This window comes from Epargyreus clarus, unplaced genomic scaffold (assembly GCF_041222505.1).
Source record: "Epargyreus clarus isolate Ecla_fem2 unplaced genomic scaffold, WU_Ecla_fem_2.2 ptg000015l, whole genome shotgun sequence".
NCBI classification, from domain to species: Eukaryota; Metazoa; Arthropoda; class Insecta; order Lepidoptera; family Hesperiidae; genus Epargyreus; species Epargyreus clarus.
The window spans coordinates 14,763,544-14,783,345 of record NW_027332223.1 but is presented as its reverse complement, the minus strand read 5'-3'; the positions used below and the strand labels follow the sequence as shown (position 1 = coordinate 14,783,345).

Genomic DNA, 19,802 nt, shown 5'->3' with positions numbered 1-19,802 from the left:
GGCTATCACAATATTATAAACAGGTAACATAGAAATATTGGGTACACAAACACTTCAATTTTATTATAATAAATATAACGTTAAGTCATTAATAATTAGGGTAGAATAATTAGGTTATGCCAATGGTTCATTTAAATAGCTATAAATAATAATACACAAACAAAGTAACAACTTTTGTTCCATGAGTAATGCGTATAAAACGTAAAGTTGACCGAACAAACAAGTCGTTCTCGTCAAGTCCGTGAACACAACCACAAAGCGTAGCTACATGCCAAGAGATTCAAAGGTATCGAAAAAAATAAAGGCACAAAACAGTTAGAACTTTACGGTACTATTTGTTTGCGTCTACTACTCAATACAAATACGTTCAGATGTATGTAATGAACAGGAAAGTACTGTTAATTCCAAGTCTAATCTCAGTGGGTGTGTTTACGTGGGCATTTCTTGTGTTGCCGGCAGACAGCCTACGGCCAATTTAATCTATTGCCATCAGATTCGCTCGCGGATAAACACGAAACTGCAATCATGGCCGGCTCTCATCCACCCACTGCAGTGCCCATTATATTTCTCATCAATTGCTTATCGCAATACAAAAGGCGATTCGTTTTACTAATGAGCAGCCTTAGTATTTCTCGGAACTTAGGAAAGCAATCACTATTAATGTTTATAATTTAAAGCTAATCTTCTTAATGGACATATCAATCTTTTTCAAATTTATTTGTAACACATCTTTTATTAATATTATCCAAATGAAACGTGTTAATCGTTTTATTTGTTACCTATAAAAATGCTCTCGTAAAATTTAAGCCTAATAGAAATAAATCAAATATAAGTTTGTCACTGTAAGTAAACAACTAAAAGTAATTTTGAAAACAGCTAGTTAAACCGGTTTAGACTTTCAAGCGAAAATAACTTTTCACAGTGTGACACAGGTCACCTTTCATCGGAAAAAATAGGTTTCGTGTACACGTATGTAAATGCAGAAGCATTTACATACGTGTACACGAAGTTAGAGCAACATGATATATTCTCCATTATTAAATTGATCGCGTAATCACACACGAAGAATTAATTAACATTTTCATTAGAAAACTATCACTACAACCGCATATAAGATAAACCTACTCACCATCTTGAGAGGATTGGTTTGAATGAGGACGGTCTCGGTGAGTGCGCAGTCCGGCGGGTCCGGCACCTGCACGCCCTTGCGCGCTAGTGTCTGCAGGATGTTCCAGTGGTTCAGGCTATGGTAGTTGGGGTCCGAGTACATGTTGGCCAACGCAAGGCAGTACAGCTCCGCGTTGGCCAAACCGCCCACTATGGGCGGTTTCAGGTGCTCCTGATCCTGTAATGGAGGAAAGGGGAGTTTTACATTAAAAATGTTGTTTACATTTTTTTTCATCTGACTTAGGATCTTTAACTGAACGTTTGTATCTTCTTCATTAGCAATGAGGTTTCGTTTCACTAAGATGGCCAGTGCATCAATGAAACGATGAAATAGAGTAGTCAAATAAAAATAATTATTTTCGGTACACATTTATAGTTATATAAGCAAGGGAAGGTAACACTACTGAAGTGGTAGACACCGCAGTCAGTACTGAACACATCAAACAAACACGCAATAAACGCTGAAGCCATAATAGCGAATGCTAAACGAGCCCTTACATTTCATATTGCGACTTAATGTTTAAAGATAAAATGCACCTACGATGAATTCTCAACCCGTAACTAGATTCTAAAATTATCGCATAATTTTAATTTAACAAGAGGTCGCCATCGCATTCCTTCTTAAATATACATAGCTGCAATGTACACCGCAACTTACAAAATAAGCCTTTACACAAATATTCACTTATTAGTCAGTGAATATTTGAAGCACCGCTTTCACATCGAAAATTCTATTTGTAAGCTTTAAAAGGTTTTTAAAATTATACTATTTTAAATCTTAAATCTTAAATCAGCTTAAGGGCTAGAGGACTTTACAAGAAAACACGCCAATCTTTAGTCAGGTATTCTTCTGAAATGAAAGGAAAGTTTCCTTATTCCGTCACTAAGACACAATATGCCCGTTCGTCCGTCAGTGACGACTCGAATCGTCAACGATCCGAAGATTTCCGATCGGTTAGAACCTTTAAGTTTCCGGAGTGACATAGGTTCCCTTTGCGTGTTCTACCGGCTTTACAATGGCGAGTGTTCCGAGGAACTATTTAACCTGGTGCCTACGTCACCCTTCCTCCATCGCACCACTCGCCGAAGGATGAAGTTCCATCCACACCAACTGGACTCGTGGCGGCCCTCCACGGTTCGGTTAGCGCGGACGTTTTTGCCACGAACGTGCAAGATGTGGAATTAACTTCCTTCTGAGGTATTCCCGGACCGCTATGACATGGGGCTCTTCAAAAAAGGTGCAAAAAGAACTCTCCGTCAAAGCCGGCGATGCATTGGCGACTCCTCTGGTGTTGCAAATGTTCATAGGCGACGTTGACTACTTTCCATCAGGCACGTCTGCTTTGTCGTTAGGCTCAAATATAAAAAAGCGACAGTTAATTTTCTCCAGGCGGATTATTCACTTTTTGTTGTCCATGGTCAGATGGTCGAAGAAACTGCAGCTACGGCTAGAGCAAATAATTCGTTTACGGTTTGATTCACTGTCAAGGTTCCGCTTTGATGACGGCTAGGTTCAGCTCGTGAATCATTTGATTGTTCCGCAACACGAGTTTAAGTGCTCGGAACACGCGGTTATTGGTAGAGATCAACAAGTCTGTTACTATGTTGAAATTATATTTTGTGCAAAATGATTTAGCTATTCTAATGAAACTTCCTAGTGTTTGTACGAAAAGATATAGTTATATGTATGTAGTTTAGGTTTCCACGCATATAGTTCCACAGTTTTCATCGCAAACAAATAGGTAAAAGTAAACAAGCGCCAAGATCCAGAACACAATACTTGTAATAAACAAATTCGCCATTGAAAACCCTCTTCAATTTAGGCTGGTAAAGTGATTATGTCATACTCGTCACATTGTAACGATGACGTAACATACAATTCACACATTTGTGTGATAATAACATTCCAAGAGAGAAATGGAAACTTGGCGTGATGGTATGTAAATAGAAATAATAATCGTATCTATGATTTTCAGATGAGAAGTTTAATTACCTATATACAGGTTAACATTTATTCATATTCATAATAATTAATGTTGATGGATTTCAATCCTTATACATATAGTTGTTTTGCTGGAGTTATTTTAAATTAACGTAACAATTTAACTTTAATGGGATAATTTTCAAATGTTGATAAAATATCAAAAGAAAATGCATATTAATTGCCGTTTAATTCAACGATGCGTGAAGAAAAGATAATAAGCGGTCTTATAATCTTTGTCAACCTGTAAACAATGTAAGTAATTTCGCGTCTGAAGAAATGGCGTATAGTGACATAGAGCTCATCAATAGTACAGTACTGCGAAAAGTTTCGCAATCGGGAATCAGCGGAACCCACGCAGGTTCTTATTCCTTCGACCTAAAGCCATTAACGGGAGTGGACTAGTTGGTCAAGTTGCGTTGCCTGTTGTTCGTGATAAAATGTCTAATGGTGTTATATTTAAAGGGAATGACTAATATTGCGTCACAGACTTAGGAGTCTCCGCTGAGTGGCCTTGCAGCGCCCTGGGTGCGGTCGACGGCGTGACGTCACAAATAACGTCGCGCCACCGTTATCATTTATGGCTTTAATTAAACTCCGTAGGAAATTGACGGAATAACACTAGTTTTATACAGAAATGAGAACTTATTATAAGGTAAAATTTTAAGAGCTTATTTCCATTTCGTCCATGGTAGGTTGACGGTTTCTAAAGCATACATATTTTATCTAGATGGTCGGAGGTGCCATCGATCGAGGATTGTAGGTATAGATTAAAAGATTTGAAAGACACAGTTTACTAAAATAGTTCAAACCTACTTATGAATCTCACAGCTATATCTATGGCTCCATCCAATACCGGTTCTGAATGCATACTTATGTTCAATACTTAACCATAACATCGTTTATGTTATGCTGAACAGTCTACGTCGCCTGAAGTTTTAATAACATTTCAAAGAAGCGATAAGACGATAAATATCAGAAACAATGCATTAGAGACCAGTTAACAATCTGCTACTGTTCTAATTTAAAGTACCTGGCATTGTCGTCTCTGAGTGCTTGTACGAATTGTGCAAACATTTAATTTTAACTTTGAAATATGTAATTCTTTAATGCGACAACACTGCAATTTAACTTCATTTTACCTTACAGCAGTAGCAGTGCTAATGTTTGTGTTCTGATTTCCAGGACGTGGTAAGGAATTTCCATGGGATATTCCAATTAAATTATGTAGGGTAACAACACATCTGTGATCGGCTACGGTTTTACTTTAATTACGTGTTCCATGAATGTCGAGACTGTTAACAGGGATCTTTGAAATGCAGATATCGATTAATATTCGTTTTTCTTTTATAATTAGTCTAATTTCCAACAGCCTTCTTTATCTAAAAAATATGTTCTAGTAATTACCATACCATTTTTACTATATTAAACGCCTCAGGCAACAGATGACTAGAATTGTATTCTAATTTTTATTACACAATCTTTTATACATTGAAAACTGAAAGTATTTTTAAATTAATTTGTATTATCAGCGTTCTTATCAAAAATTAATCTCTTTAACATAGCTCGAAGTACGCTCGAAGCTTTCGTCGAAAGTGTTACATGTTTCGCTTTAATAGTTCGGCATTTGTGCTAGTCTCGATAACGCCATTGTAATCTCAACAGTTTAATGGTTAGAGGTCAAGAGGACATTGGCAACGGTGGTACCATGAACGAGTCGAGAGATGCTATATTGAACCTTATAGCAAAACGTACAGGCATTAAGAATGGACAACATAAGACTAAAAAAAACAGCGATTATATTCGAAGAAGTGATAGCAATTACATATAATCGCATCTAATGTTTAGCGATCTATGGACCCCATGGACTCTAACGTAATCTCGATGAAGGAATTAACTTATTTTTCTGTGAATTCTAATAGAACGCTGGTTTTAAGGGAAAGCTCTTTTAACATGCATCGGCACTAGTCCGACGGCAACCCTTCGGTAAGTAACTACTTATGCTGGAGGAACTCTATTTAGGCTCTGATCGGGTTTTGCACTAGTTAGTCCGAGTAAAACAGTTCCCCGAATCATTTATCACTTAGCACATTTACAACCAATTCAAACTGAATTCAGACATCAACGGTAATCGCATTGTTACATTACAGATTGAGACATGGCACGAGACACGATCGTGAGTGCGGAATAATGACTGCAAGTTCAACCGTTCGCCTACTTGACGATCATGTCTGCATTCACGAATGCACGAAATGTTACTTACTTTACCATTTCAAGCTTTAGATAACGGAGAAAGTTTCGTTTACCTAATAGTAGAACCCTTCGTGATTCTACTCCGGAGGTGCTGCCGTCACACCTACTTCTTGCCTTACATCAACAGCATTACGTTGCGGTTTTCTAGTTTAAGAGTTGTCGTAACGGATTTAAATGAGATATTCCAACTTAGTTGTCCCGAATAGAGATGCACCCATCGTCATTGGTCAACCTTACGTAAGACTTGAATACTTTTTGGCGTTTATTACAGGGCGGTAACGAACACTTACAATAATTTAATCTGCATACACTTTATTGTTAAATTTATGCCCTTAGAATTGAAACACTGAAATGAAATACTTACCTATTTTTGGAATTTTTAATATCTTGTACTTCTAACAAAGTATGCCAGTATTTATTATATTATAATATAATATTGTATAATGTACGTACGGATTAATAATAAAGTCGAAAGGAAAAAGTATCTGAATAATTCAATTTTTAAATGAATTTCATGTGTGACGCTGGAAACGTGGGTAGAGAGGTAACGAATAATGTAATTTTTAATTATGCTACTAATTAAATCGATATACGTCGGTTACCTTTCACGTTATATATTGCTAATTAGTAGACATACACTTGTAAGCAATGAAAACTGTCATAAGCAGAAATTTTAAATTAAGATATAGGCACATTTATCACGTAATTATTTTATAAAAAGTATAAAGTATGTAATATGTAAATCTAGATTTTTTAATTTATTAGACCGAAAACTAGAGGACTTAAAAGATATTTTTATGTAATCAGAATTGAATAACTAACAACGTTTATTATGTTATATTTTCTAACGCAACTGATCTTATATAGCGATACACTGAATTGAGTTTCTCATTAGCTTCTTACAGCGACTAATAAGGAATGTTTGTCCACTTGTTTGTTTTTGTTTACATCGTGGTCACCACGATTATCCCACTAGAACAATGTATGCGCATTTTAATTCTAATCAAATGTTAATTGAATATCTGCATGCACTACTGAACAGCTAATGACAAACTCTTGGTAATCAATTAGTTATTATAATTAAGTCAAGTAACAGTTACAATAAATAATTAACGTTAAGACTAGCGGTACCACATTAATTTGCTTGCTGTAAAAATTAAGAGATAACTTTCATTAATGAGGTGAAATCATGGGTTTCAACTGGTAAAACTAAACATGGAAGTGAAACGTACTCACATATCATGAGCATATAGCCTTTACACATGAGTATGATCGATCTCAGGCAGTATTCGAGTCTTGATCCCGACGTTAGTCATACAATAATTAAGTGATAACATCAGATTCAAATTATTAGCTACATTCGTTAATTTAAAGTCAAGAATAAAACTTAAAAGCGGTCAAAATGAGTAAATCATATAGTATCGTAATATAATACGTTGAAGTCAATTTCTAAGAATATGTTCGAATTCCTTAATCCAGTAGTATCAGAAAATCTGAAAAACTTTTAATAGAGCGGGAACGAAAATTTTCTTTGTAAGAACCGCGGACTTTTGAGTTACTTTTAATGAATGTGCCATTAAACTTATGATTATATAGTATGTGTGGCCTTATTCGCACATATATGAAAAAGCTCCATATTTAAAAAATAAAAGCTTGTAAATTAAAAATATTTCCTTATCTAGTTTTAAAAGGTCGTAAGATATCACGGTACTTGATATCATTATAACATAACCAAGATAAAATCTATGTACCATAAGGTCATTGGTCTGGGAATACACTTCAGCTGTCATCTTTTCTGCTATACGCCCTTCATCACGCGCAAGACAGCTTTATCTCGAACTGGACTAGAACATGCTCGCCAGTCCGTGGCCGTTATCAGTAAACTTAATTATCTCCATATCCATTGGCAGCAACATAAAAATATTTCATACAGCAAAATATTTCATGTAGTTGTTTAGCATTATACCTATTAGTTTTGTTCAAAATTTAAGAAAAAAAATACAAAAAGTAAAATAACATTACGCGAAAATACGAGAATCAGGGTGTTGGTCCGAGAAATCAATCGACGGATCAACTAATCTGCATGATTTTATCACACTACATATTATATTGACTGTTCCACAATTATAGGACTTTCTTCCCTTATATATTTATATGTTATTGAGCAAGTACTTACTAAAAACCCATCTGTGCTATAACGTCTAATTATACTCGTATCTACGAGTAAATATGTACATAATCAGGAGCATTTAACTTAAAAAAATATGTAAAGCACTAAATGAACAGATATACCTACTTACATGTGGAGAACGGTTATAACAGGGCCTCTTTATCTTGTCATTCATAATTGCAATAACAATGGTCGAAAACATCTAAAACAACACTATAGTATTTTGGGAAATAAACAGAAAACCGGTCATGGAAAGACTTTACGCCACCGTATTACCATCTCATTGACCATGAAATGTACGAAACACGCATGTTGTATGACCAGGGCTGGCGTGCTACGAAAAAAAGAAAAATAACAATATATTAAGAATATAATAAAAATTTATGAAGTCTGTTACACAAAAACAAGGTTGAGAAAAATATTCTTATTAATTTGTCCGACAGACGTTAATTTCCACGAAGTATTGAAGTATTCATAAGAATTATTTGTTATGTATCTAATAGTAATCATCACAGCAGGACTAAACAGGACTAGAAGATTATGTTATTCTAATCACGGAAAAAAAATCGTTGATACACCGAGACCAAAGTTTATATCGACTTTAATATTTTACAACACCATTCTACTTTAGATCTCTTTAGAGTGTAAATAGAAAACTATTACCCAAACAAATGACGCAACAACCTGACACGGATTTGCCTCGACCAGAAATGCACTTTTTATCAACGTCCGAAGACATCTGAGTTATTAACCACATTTAGAGTTACTATTTGCATCTTCGGAACGTCAGGGAAGTAGTAACCTATTTCGTTTTTCGTGGGGAACCTCTGTATGGGCTTGTCTCAGCCGCGGGGGCAGCAAAGATGACATGCCAAACTTCTATCGGCAAAAACCCCACGTCCACGCCGCCCATCGGTTCCTCTGGATGCTGTTTCTCAGGATCACGGGTACGCTTATAGCACTCGTCTGCGAAGGGAAGTAACTCAGTCACAACCCTGGCAGCGGGTCGCGGTCCACACATTCGACACGACCTCGATAGCTCTCACTTTTATCTAGCGCGACACGATTGTTGCGTTTTGGGCGTTTTTAACAACTTTACGCAATCCCCCATTGGAAATGCATATCGATATTGTAACGCCATTTTATTGTTGCGACCACAGTCACCTATAAATTGGTACAGGTATGCTGTTTCCAATTGTGCTTATCAACTTATCTCGAATATGTTTGAGTAGCGTAATAGCATACAGAAAAGATAATTAATATTTAGTAAAAATGTTAGTGTCTATGTTTTCTGGACAACATACAGATTTCTGATTATCATTTCATATTGATCGCTTTTTTTTTCATTTCCTCGACGTTTTACATCGACTTTTTCTCGAAATAGAAATACAACGCCAGATTAAAATATTTTAAAATATTACTAGATACATATACTTAATGTCAATTCGGCGGCTACAATAACTTTTATCCTTAGATTTACCTAAAGTAGGTAACACTTAAAGTTAATAGATATACTAAACGCTCTCCAGACATTTTATGTTCAGACCAACTGAGTTAGCGTCCAACGTACATACGAGTAAATGTTATTGACGGGTCGATGTTCTAAATATGTCTTTCGCAAAGTATGTTTCTTCTAAACATACTTGAACATCCATTTACAAAGTTGTCTGTTTGAACAAAAGCAGAGCAAACCTCGGGACTATTTACACGAGTCACATCTAATTAGCACTGTCATTGTTGTCTCATTTGGATCCCCTGACTGCGTAGGAGACCCACAGATTTTGTAATAAGCTTGTAGCTATTAACAAAACAATTAATTATAAAATATCACATATTGTTCTGTTGATTATGATTATGATCTGGTACAGCTTGAAGATATTTTTAAAATTGGGCAATTCAAAATAAGAAAAGCAAGAGGGCAGGCTACACATATATAAGTACTGCCTAATCTAGTTACACACCAAGTTAGTATCTTGTTAGTAATCAGTGTCACTAACACCCATAACGGCAATAACTACATTTTGATCTTTGCTCCTTTTGCGGAAAACTGTCGTATGCCACCCAGATACAATGACAAACGGTTAGGTTCCCCGTTCATAATTAAATAAAGATTATTCAAACATGTCACCATTGTAGACATTTATGATTATATCAGGCTCTTATTACATAAACGAAATACTTGTAAACACAAAACATGTAACTTTGACTCATTGTGAAATTATTTGAATCATCGTGTAATTTAAAACCGGAATGTTTAACAACACTCCTCTATAGAATATTCAATACGATCAAAGTTTCAAAACAGCTTTCCTGTAAAAATAACGTATACGAACTTTCCGGTGAAATTACAACTTATTGACGATGAGAAGGTAACAAAGACCGCGTTAGAAGAGAGTAGTGGTGAACATAGCAGAACGTCTTTAGAATTTATAGATGAATAATGTAATTTCTCCTTTGAGCGAAATTTCATTCCATTTCAATGGGGTCGTTTATTATGTAACGTAAGCGGAACAGACAACTGAAATTGGCGAGCTTGCAAGATCTCTTAAAAATACGGCAACCTCGTGCAGGGTACACATTAACAGCCACAAATCAGAGAATTCCTTACTAATTAGACAAGCTCCACGACACGCACTCCAGTGAGAATAATTGAGCTGTACGATTGCGACACGACAATGCGACAAAAAGGCGCAACAAAACGATACGACAAATTGCCGGCGTCTGGCCGCAGCCCACGGGTCAAGGAGAAAGGCGCCGGCGAGATTTGTGTTTCATTTGCGAATCTTTTTTTTGCATCTTTCCCTTTTCTAAAGCTAAATTGCTAGCGTAAGTCGCAACGCCTAGTTTTTACTACAGCTGATTCAGATTTATTCGCGAACAACCTTTTCAACTTTATCCAAAGACAAAACTTACAGTCTGTATTTGAGTTGCAAGCAAAAACTCATTTAGATAAATCAGGCGACGTCAAGTTTGATTGTGCCTTGCTATAAATCAATTAAATCAAAATCGCAAGAATTACAGTTATAAGACAAAAATATTCGCGAGAGGAATAATCACAGATCAAAATATAACAATTATACCTTTGAGTTCTGATGTAGCTGCGTACCTATACCTCTGTACCTATGTATTGGTATGTAGGTAGCCAAATCAAATATTTTTTTGCAACAGACCTAATTTGTCTAGAAAAAATTGAGCCCACGCATCGGCAACAGGCAAAAGACAAAGCCAACACCCACACAAGACATCCGATCGATTTGCCATACACAATCAATCTGAGCTCACGATCTCAATCCGGAATGAAATGATCTTAGAGTGAATCATAAATCAAGACATCCATTCAGCGCGTTGTGCATGCGCTGTGGTCGGCTGTGATGTTAGTGATATTGACCTGAAGTTGAGTCATATGAAAGCTCTCGGGTAATTATCGTGAGAAGATCGCGTAATTATTTAACTAATATCTGGACAAAAAAAACTAAAAACATTTTATATGATGGACTTCTGGTTTGAACTTATTTTTTTCTACGTATCTGAAATAGTAACCCATGCCTGATCATATGTCGTGATTGTCGGCCATGGATATTTATAAACAACCTCAAAAAGGTTCGACGCCTTAAATTATATCCTCAATCACAGAAGTTTTGTTACCCTGAGGACTTAGAAAGACTTGTGTACTTACCACACTTCTCTAACAAGAACACAATAATGTTTAAAACTGTTGTTAAAGAGGCTATAAAAGGTCTCTTATCTGTAATATAAACAAAAGCAATTTGATGAAGACACCAGGTACATAGAGAGTTTAATTGAATTTGAATGATCAGCCTTTGTTCAATTTTCTCAGTTTCGAAACATAAAAATTACCGCGTCCGATGTTTCCAAATACATCAGAATCTTTATCTCCTATTACGCCTATAACAATGGTATCTCAGCGACTAATCTTATCTGTGGTCTAAACTAAAATAACCTTAAATCGAGAGCCGAGTCAACGGTCGATACAGAACAAAAGATCGCCGTTTCCCCAAGGCGGAAATGGCACCGACGACTTTTACGAAACGCCGACTCTATATTTGCTCTTTTAAAATTAGTATACGTAGTATATGTTACGAGTTTAAACATAATCCCATGTCAAAAACTACGAACTGTGTATAGGTATAGGGGAGATTGTAACGAATTCATTTATTTTGTAAACAAATACACTAATTATTATACCTTGACTTACATTATATGTCAGCGAGAGTAAAGTATTAAACGACAAAAGCAATAAACATTATGACAATGAATACTCTCTCTAGAGACTTTAACTAAATTCTAGCTAGAGTCTCTAATCTAGAATAGCTAAATTTATTAAAGAGCAAAATTACTTAACAGCATAGTTCTAAAATTACCAAGCTCAAAACGTCCACAAAAATGTCAACGCAGCTTAAGCGTGGATCCAAATTAGTTAACTAACTAGAAAATAAGTTTAACGCGGCTATATTAGATAAATTAATTTGTTAGGAGTTATTTCGATCGCAGCGAAGTTCGAAGCAACTTGTTAGTGTGTCAAATAGTGCATATATATGTATAAATTTGTATTGTATTATGAAATAAAATATACGCAATTCAGTATATATGTATTAAATTTGTATTTACGGTAATTATAAAATCAAGTTTTCCTAGACAATAAAACATACAGGATAATTAAAAGCCATTTAAAATGTTACTTCTGAAAGTTAATTAAGTACATTATAATTATACTTAAATTACTGTACTTAAAACAGTGAGGATAAATTATATAACTAACACATAATCTTTACATAATGAGCAATGAACGAATAAATGTATTTTTAATTCATAATACTTCTTTAATAAATAAATAACTATCGGACCGATGCTTCAGATAACTCGTTTTACCTCATAAGCATGTATAACATAACAACATTATGTCATACGGTAAACATATCATGACACAATTGTAAACATATAAATTTAAACTTGTAAACATATAAATTTGAGTGTAAATGATATTTAAAAAGAAGTGAGTCGTATTCAGAATGCGAGTTTAGACTTTTATAAAAAGACAAGAATAAAACGAATGAATGCCTAACGAGATATTTCATGATACAGAAAGCTACATATAACAAATATTTAAATCTAAGTAAAACAGTACCCTTATTATAAGTTGGTAGAACCCTCTGTGGTTCGACTCCGGCGGCACCAACGCCGCACCTATTTCTACCTAATAACAGCAATGTTAGGCTGCTGTGTTCCGGTTTGAAGGGTGTGGTAAGGGAGACAGACTTTTCCGAGGCGTTCCAGCTTAGTCCTCAGGGGTAGCGGCGCATCTGTGCCCGACCTCAGGTAAGAATATCTAATCCTATCTGGGGTTGATTACAGATGTCCATGGGTGGCAGTAGCCACTTACCATCAGGTGGACTGCATGCTCGTCTGCTACTCCAATATTATAAAAAAAAAAAAAAAAAAGTTTTTACGATTTTACAAAAATGACTATTTTTGTATTTGTTTACGAATTTGCCCATACATTTCCCATCAGTGCCCCTACCCAATTGAAAATGTATGTGAAATACGTAAACTGAAACATTTTTGTAAAAATGTAAAAACTCATACTAAGGGTACTGATAATGTCGAAATAAGGTGAATAGTGTTTAAATAATCGAGATCGGTTTGCTACTGTACTTATATAGAAGTTATGTATTTAATTGGCTAACTACATATTCATAATCAAAAATGGCTTTGAAAATAAGCATTTTACATTTATTAGCTCTCCTTATATCCTGTTTTGATGTAAGCCAACAACTATAGAACTCTCTATGTTTTGAAAGTTATTTATATCATCGAAAAAATAGATAGAATTAATCCCCACCCCTTTTAACTTCTTCAAAGCCGTATTGAAATATAAGATGTGCTAAAGTTACCGTGGATATCAATTACCGAGAACTCAATACAATGTATAAGCTGATCAAAAGCTTACCCACTTTTACCGCAATATCCTGTGCGGTAGAAGTTTTGTTTAATGTATACTTGCAAACCTTGAACTTGTTCATCATAACAATCGTTAATGCATATCCGTGTTTGCTTTCCCTAATCGTCTGCACACAATTTCTGCTTTCCCTAATCGTTTGCGATGATAAATATAATGGAAGCTTATATTTATCATCGCAAACTTCTAAAGAGATACCTTTTTGTTTTCAGTGAACAGAAGCTTCAAATGAGACAAAGTCATAGTGTGTTTTCTAAAAGAAGAAAGTCCATACATTTCGCAAACATTTTTATCACCTATTAATAATCTACAACACTGCTCATTATTACCTTCAGCAACTACTTTCAGTTCTACCATCGATCATATAACATTAACAGCACCAACATAATATTATATGACGAGTGTACCTAACATTTCAAACGTCAATTATACCACTCCTACATTCCAAATATTTTCATGATTCCGGACACGATACGAGGGGTAGTCCACTCCACTATGCGTCGTCACGAACCGTACACAGTTACACTAATAAGTCTTATAGCTCGCATGTGCTAAATAGCGGCGCTCCCAAAAGCACACCACGGCTGTGTTGGCTCGCGTGATGGCCCCATGTAACTGGATCGGATCAATACAACAGTTCAGCTTAGCTTGAACTTTGCAAATACATATAACGACTCGGGTTACCTACAAGGCATTGCCACAAGGACAATTTGCGATTGGTGGCTTGCAAAAATAGAAATATCAGATGCTCGTCATGAAAGCAATTTTAAATAGGCATAACCAATCAGGAACTTATTTTTACAAATAATGTCGACGCTTTAAATATTTGCTAAAATAAACTTGCTACAGAGTATTTGTTACAACAATAATTTGGATTGTCGTGCACAAAAAACGACTTAATAAATTTAATACACAGAGATAATAACCCAAAAGAATAATTTATGTAGCATATAAAGAAATGTAACTTCACACTCTTGATAAGTAAACAATTCAGTAAATGCACATACCAATGCTTATATAAGGAAACGTAAGCTGCTACAGGGATCAATAGGACACAAGCTCAATTGTGCTCCAAATAGAGCTCGAATGAATTCAATGGAGCAACGTAACGAAGCGTACAAAACAAAAAGGTTTAGCAAAGAACAAATCCAATAAGCCCGTGTTTTCAGTGCGGATCAAATATGCCTCATTATTTTTGCCAATGACACAAAGCTTAGCAAGAACCTAACGAAAGAGCATATAAAATAGTTTCTATTATAAGCTTTAGATTTTTTTAAGAGTTTATTGTTTTGCATCATGTGTGTTATAACATTTCAGATATACTTCTTATTGTCGGAGAAGGGATTTTTATAAACAATACAAAAACAATATCAAAAGTAGTCAATGACTAGTACTTGTACATAGAGACTATCGAAGCTTTTAATGTAGCAATTGATAACATTTTAAACGTTATGCAACACGCATACCGCAATACTCATCGATTCTCTTTGATATAATATAAATGACTCTTATTTGGGGCAATACAAACTGTTACTCAGACGAAAATTCTCTGAATTATAAATATACGCTCAATCTTCCGCTTTGATATCAAACATTAGACTATGAAGCATAGCAACTGCATCTGGTGTTTATTAATATTACAAAAGCCTACAAATTTACTATAAACTTTGTACTAAATGTACCAGATTAGGAGTGAAAGAATATTTATTTGCTAAACATCGCAGAAGTGACAGAAAACTTCGCTGAATAGGAATATCGGCTATATTACTGTTCAGTTAATTAACTTAATAATCAGCTAATTTTTAAGACATTCAGTAAATAGAAATAAATGAAATACTGTCTTGGTTTTTATTGCTGGGCTTATGATAAATTATGCTAAACTCCACCGTTAAATAAGTTATAGTATCTAACCTCATGATCCCTGTAGAACGGCTCCTGTAGATTCTCCGGGACCCTGTTGTTGAACGCCTTCGAGAGCAGCCATTTGATCGACGCTCGCTGCTTCGACTGAAACAAACAAACACGTTGTCATTACACGTAAGGAACTTTATTTCATTGTCTTATATACCAAGTCATTAAATGAATTTAAATGGAATAAATTATAATTATATAATTATATCTAAATATTATATATAACTCAAAGGTGACTGTCTGACATAGTGATCTATCAACGCACAGCCCAAACCACTGGACGGATCGGGCTGAAATTTGGCATGCAGGTAGATGACGTAGGCATTCGCTAAGAAAGGATTTTGACCAATTCTACCCCCAAGGGGATAAAATAGGGGATGAAAGTTTGTATAAATCTTCTTAGTTAATAATATTACTTCGTAACGCGAGCGAAGCCACGGGCAAAAGCTCGTAAATAATAAATACCCAAAATAATCGATCATACCCAGAATGGGTCGCATAAATCGCATACGACTAAGCTTACATTTGACTTCAGTCTTTGGTTATAAGTAGTAAACGATTTAAGCTGGGTTAATAATAAAACTAATGAACGTTGTCTATAAGTTATGTAGTAATAAATATTTATAGACATTTCATTAAAAAACCGGTGCAAATTACGGAAACATCAAGTTTTTGGTTTGTGAGCTAAAAACCTTTCTCCTGTTAGAATTTGAAATTCATACCGCAGATTACATGTACGCGAACGTAAGCTGGCACGTGAAAGACACGTCATTCTCTAATGGACCTATGAAAGGCCTTTGACAAGTAGAAGTTGACGACGTAGTTAATGCAAGCGGCTCTTGAACGTCCGTTGAGCTCGAAACGAGCCGATTGCTACAATTATTGTCCAGCAACATATTATGGCAACTTCCGGTTATTGATCTGTAAGTGGAACTCCGCTGGGTCCTTGTTCTAATAACGTTGTTGTATACCTTTAACCAAGACTGTTAAAATACACGAAGTTTTCTATATTAAACACATTGAAGTGAAATAAATCAATAACCATTAGGGTAATATTAAAAGTATAATTTACTCCCAATAAGAACAATGAACACGGCGTCGAAGACAATAAAGCGTTTATTTATAATATCGTTTCAATATAAAATGATTGAATCTTTATGAACTAGTACTCGTATGTATTTAGCTATCAATCATTTATTATTGTGATGTGTGATTAACTGGATGAACAAGAATAAAAATCTAATAAAAGGTTGACATTGCAGTTATCGTTTCTGTTAACATAATAGAAATCTAAATAATAAGACGAAAAATAATAATATCACAAATTAAATACGTAGCATATTCACCAAATATTACTATAACATATTTTCGAAATAATTTATTCGGATATGGAACACATGGGCACGCACCAAATGGTAAACTTAATGTAGGATATAAATATTTATCATATTCTAATCAACTTGGTTAATATAGAGGTTATAAAGAAGATTTTAAAAAGCATGGACAACATTCCACAGATGACAACATCGATAGAAACGCTATAAAATTCGCAACAATGTCAAGGCTGTTAAATCATCATATGATTTTAATGAATTAAAAGTTCTTAAGTATACCTCGCTAGTTAATATTATTACCGTAATAAACACGAGATGCACAAAGCGTTCAAGAACCGTGTTGTGTCTGGAACATAGCCTGTTATTAAATTGGACCAAGCTGCTATTTAGTAACGCATGCGAGCAACGGAGATGCATTTAAATTTCTAGATCATCATACAGCTGCAATTGATGCCATCTAACATCATGTTTGAGAGTATTTAAGTCTGTAATATATTAAATATATTAGGAAGTTTTATTAATCAAAATATTGCAAAGAAAACACGAAGGAGAGGTACAAAGTTGGGAAGCAATCAATAACGGCATCAGGGCTGAACGCCGACAAATCATAAGGCAGAAAAGGTCGTACGCGTGCCGCCGCATGCCGCAACAGATAAAAATAGGCCGATGCAGAGACACTCCCGAATAGGAAGCCACTTGGACGAGAACGATCAAAGCCGAACATCATAAACAACTGACACTGTGTCTATTTGGACGACTATTGGTACTTACTTGTCGAGATTCGTTCGGTTATGGACGCGAACATTTGTTCAATTGCTCAAGAGTCTTGTTAATTAGATTAAATTGAGAGTCGTTGCCCATACGGATTTTAACGGGCAAGAATATAATTCAGTATGTCCAAAAAAGTACATGTATTCAGGTTTGTCTTTGAATTGCGTGGTCTTTATTCTTATGTATGAAAATCAATTAATTCATCCTTTCTATTGGATAATTTCTCATACAATATTTACACACTTTAAATTCAGGTAATTATTCTATGCAAATTAACTTAATCTTTCTTTGTTTTAGTAAGAATCAAAGGCTAACGATGTGAGAAAAATGCTGCAAACAATATAAGTGGTTCCCAATAGACAGAAGTACATGCAATGTACATAAACAGGCAGTTCGCGTACCAAGTGCCTGCTATTAAGTACTTTCATACGCCAAGCTATAACATATAACAAGTGGAGCGGGCAGGCCACTCTCTACACAGAATTTTTACTAGTTAATTGTCGAGCAATTAGCAGAATCTCCACCGGACACTCGAATTTCACTCTCTCCTGTATTTTGAAAGGGGCTTCATTAACCTCTTCGCCGGTGCAACGGAAGAATAAACTTCCGCATTCATGCACCGTGTCAGTCACTTATGTCGTGAATGACGATAAAAACACGTGACGACAACAACGATGATGATGATGATGATAGAGTGTTGATGATCATGAAAAAACATGTCGATGACGATCCATTTCAGTCATCTGTTTTGAATAAAATTCAGCTACTGTGTTTCTAATGTCTTACAATAAGGCTTTTGTTTATTTGAGAACCAGCCACAGGGGACTTACATAATAGGTTTTCAACTCGATGAGAACAAAAGCTGGTTACTCTACACTGACCGGCAGAACAAAGAGCAGTGCAACCACCCGCGATGGCATCGGATATCCTTACCATATACAGGCAGGTTAATGAATCCCGCAATTATGTACTCGACTTGACTTAATATAAATACTACTGCACGTATACCTTTTATGCATAACTTTTAACCTAAACATAACTTCACCTAAAAATAATAAAAATAATTAAGGGCGATGGAGTGACCATGTACCCGTAACAACAGCAATTCGTGACGACATTATATCATTATGAATCATGGAAATATGACAATCACAAAGCTCAATTGTGTTGGACGTATGGTTATAAACCGTCATTAAGGGAAAATTGCGAACAATAAGCGATCATTGAGAAAGGTCAAGGGTTTCAAAAGGGAAACAATGGCGAATGGCCAGCATCTATTAGCGTGTTTAGATTTTTTGTCTAAATATAATAAATAAAATCATGTAAAATATTTAGAGATTGTTATAAGGCTGACTCTACTATATACAGATATAGACATAGAGGTTCAATTTTCTTCCAAAAATTTGAGGAATACGTTCTAGGGGAATAGTAGATGGAGATGGTAACACTGGAAAGGAGCGTTGGCACCTGCAACCCACGCGAGCGGTGAGGTCGCGCGCCCACGCCACCACCTCCGACGGACCCGGTACAGTCTAACTTATATTTAATTTTAAAATCCCGTAAACTGACTGGATTTCCTGGTAATTGCATTTAAACTGCTCAGTGATAGTACTTATGATGCGTATGATTTATGAACACCGTTATTTGCTCTATATTATTCAAAGATTATTTATCTATAACATTTTACCCATTTAACTAGACAGTTTCAGCGTAACAAAATTAACCAGAACAGTTATTCTTTGTATCTTAATCAGAACTTTATTAATATAATATTTTGTTTTATTGAATTCATTTAATGTCTATTTTAGGCATATTTGATGCAGACTTGCAGACTTTAGAAATTATCATGTAAACAGTAAACGTTACGCTCGCAATCATCTCAACATCAATAAAACCCTGGATTAATTAACGTTATAATCTATCATAAGATGTGGTCGGCTGCTCTCTCTGTGGTATTTTAATCAGCACGTAGATGCTGTGATAGTCATTGCTGTTCTTTTATTTGTTTCTAACGTTTTACTTCTAATTAAATGAAACATTGAAATTCAGAAAATTGTCGTATCAAAAACTTTACCTGTCCAAAAGTAAAAATGTTTGGATTCCGAAAAAGGGAACCTGTGCAGCTTGGAACCAAAAAATATTGAGTTTTCAAGGTTAAAAGCATCCGAACAATAAAAGCTCATCCGAACGGCAAGTCTGACGCCAAACGGAACAAGAAGTGATTTACCCGCCACCAAA

At 35.3% G+C, this 19,802-nt stretch overlaps 1 protein-coding gene across 11 annotated transcripts in view; it reads right to left on the bottom strand.

Moving 5' to 3' along the window:
- The window catches only part of Patronin (calmodulin-regulated spectrin-associated protein patronin), a 72,225-nt gene that overhangs the window by 28,625 nt on the left and 23,798 nt on the right, over positions 1–19,802 (bottom strand). For all 11 annotated transcript variants that reach the window (XM_073081040.1, XM_073081036.1, XM_073081039.1 and 8 more), the window contains exons 2-3: positions 15,460–15,555; positions 1,130–1,345 (exon numbers count right to left, since the gene is read on the bottom strand). In XM_073081040.1, the coding sequence (XP_072937141.1) occupies positions 1,130–1,345; positions 15,460–15,555 (312 nt within the window). The remainder of the gene's footprint in view (positions 1–1,129; positions 1,346–15,459; positions 15,556–19,802) is intronic.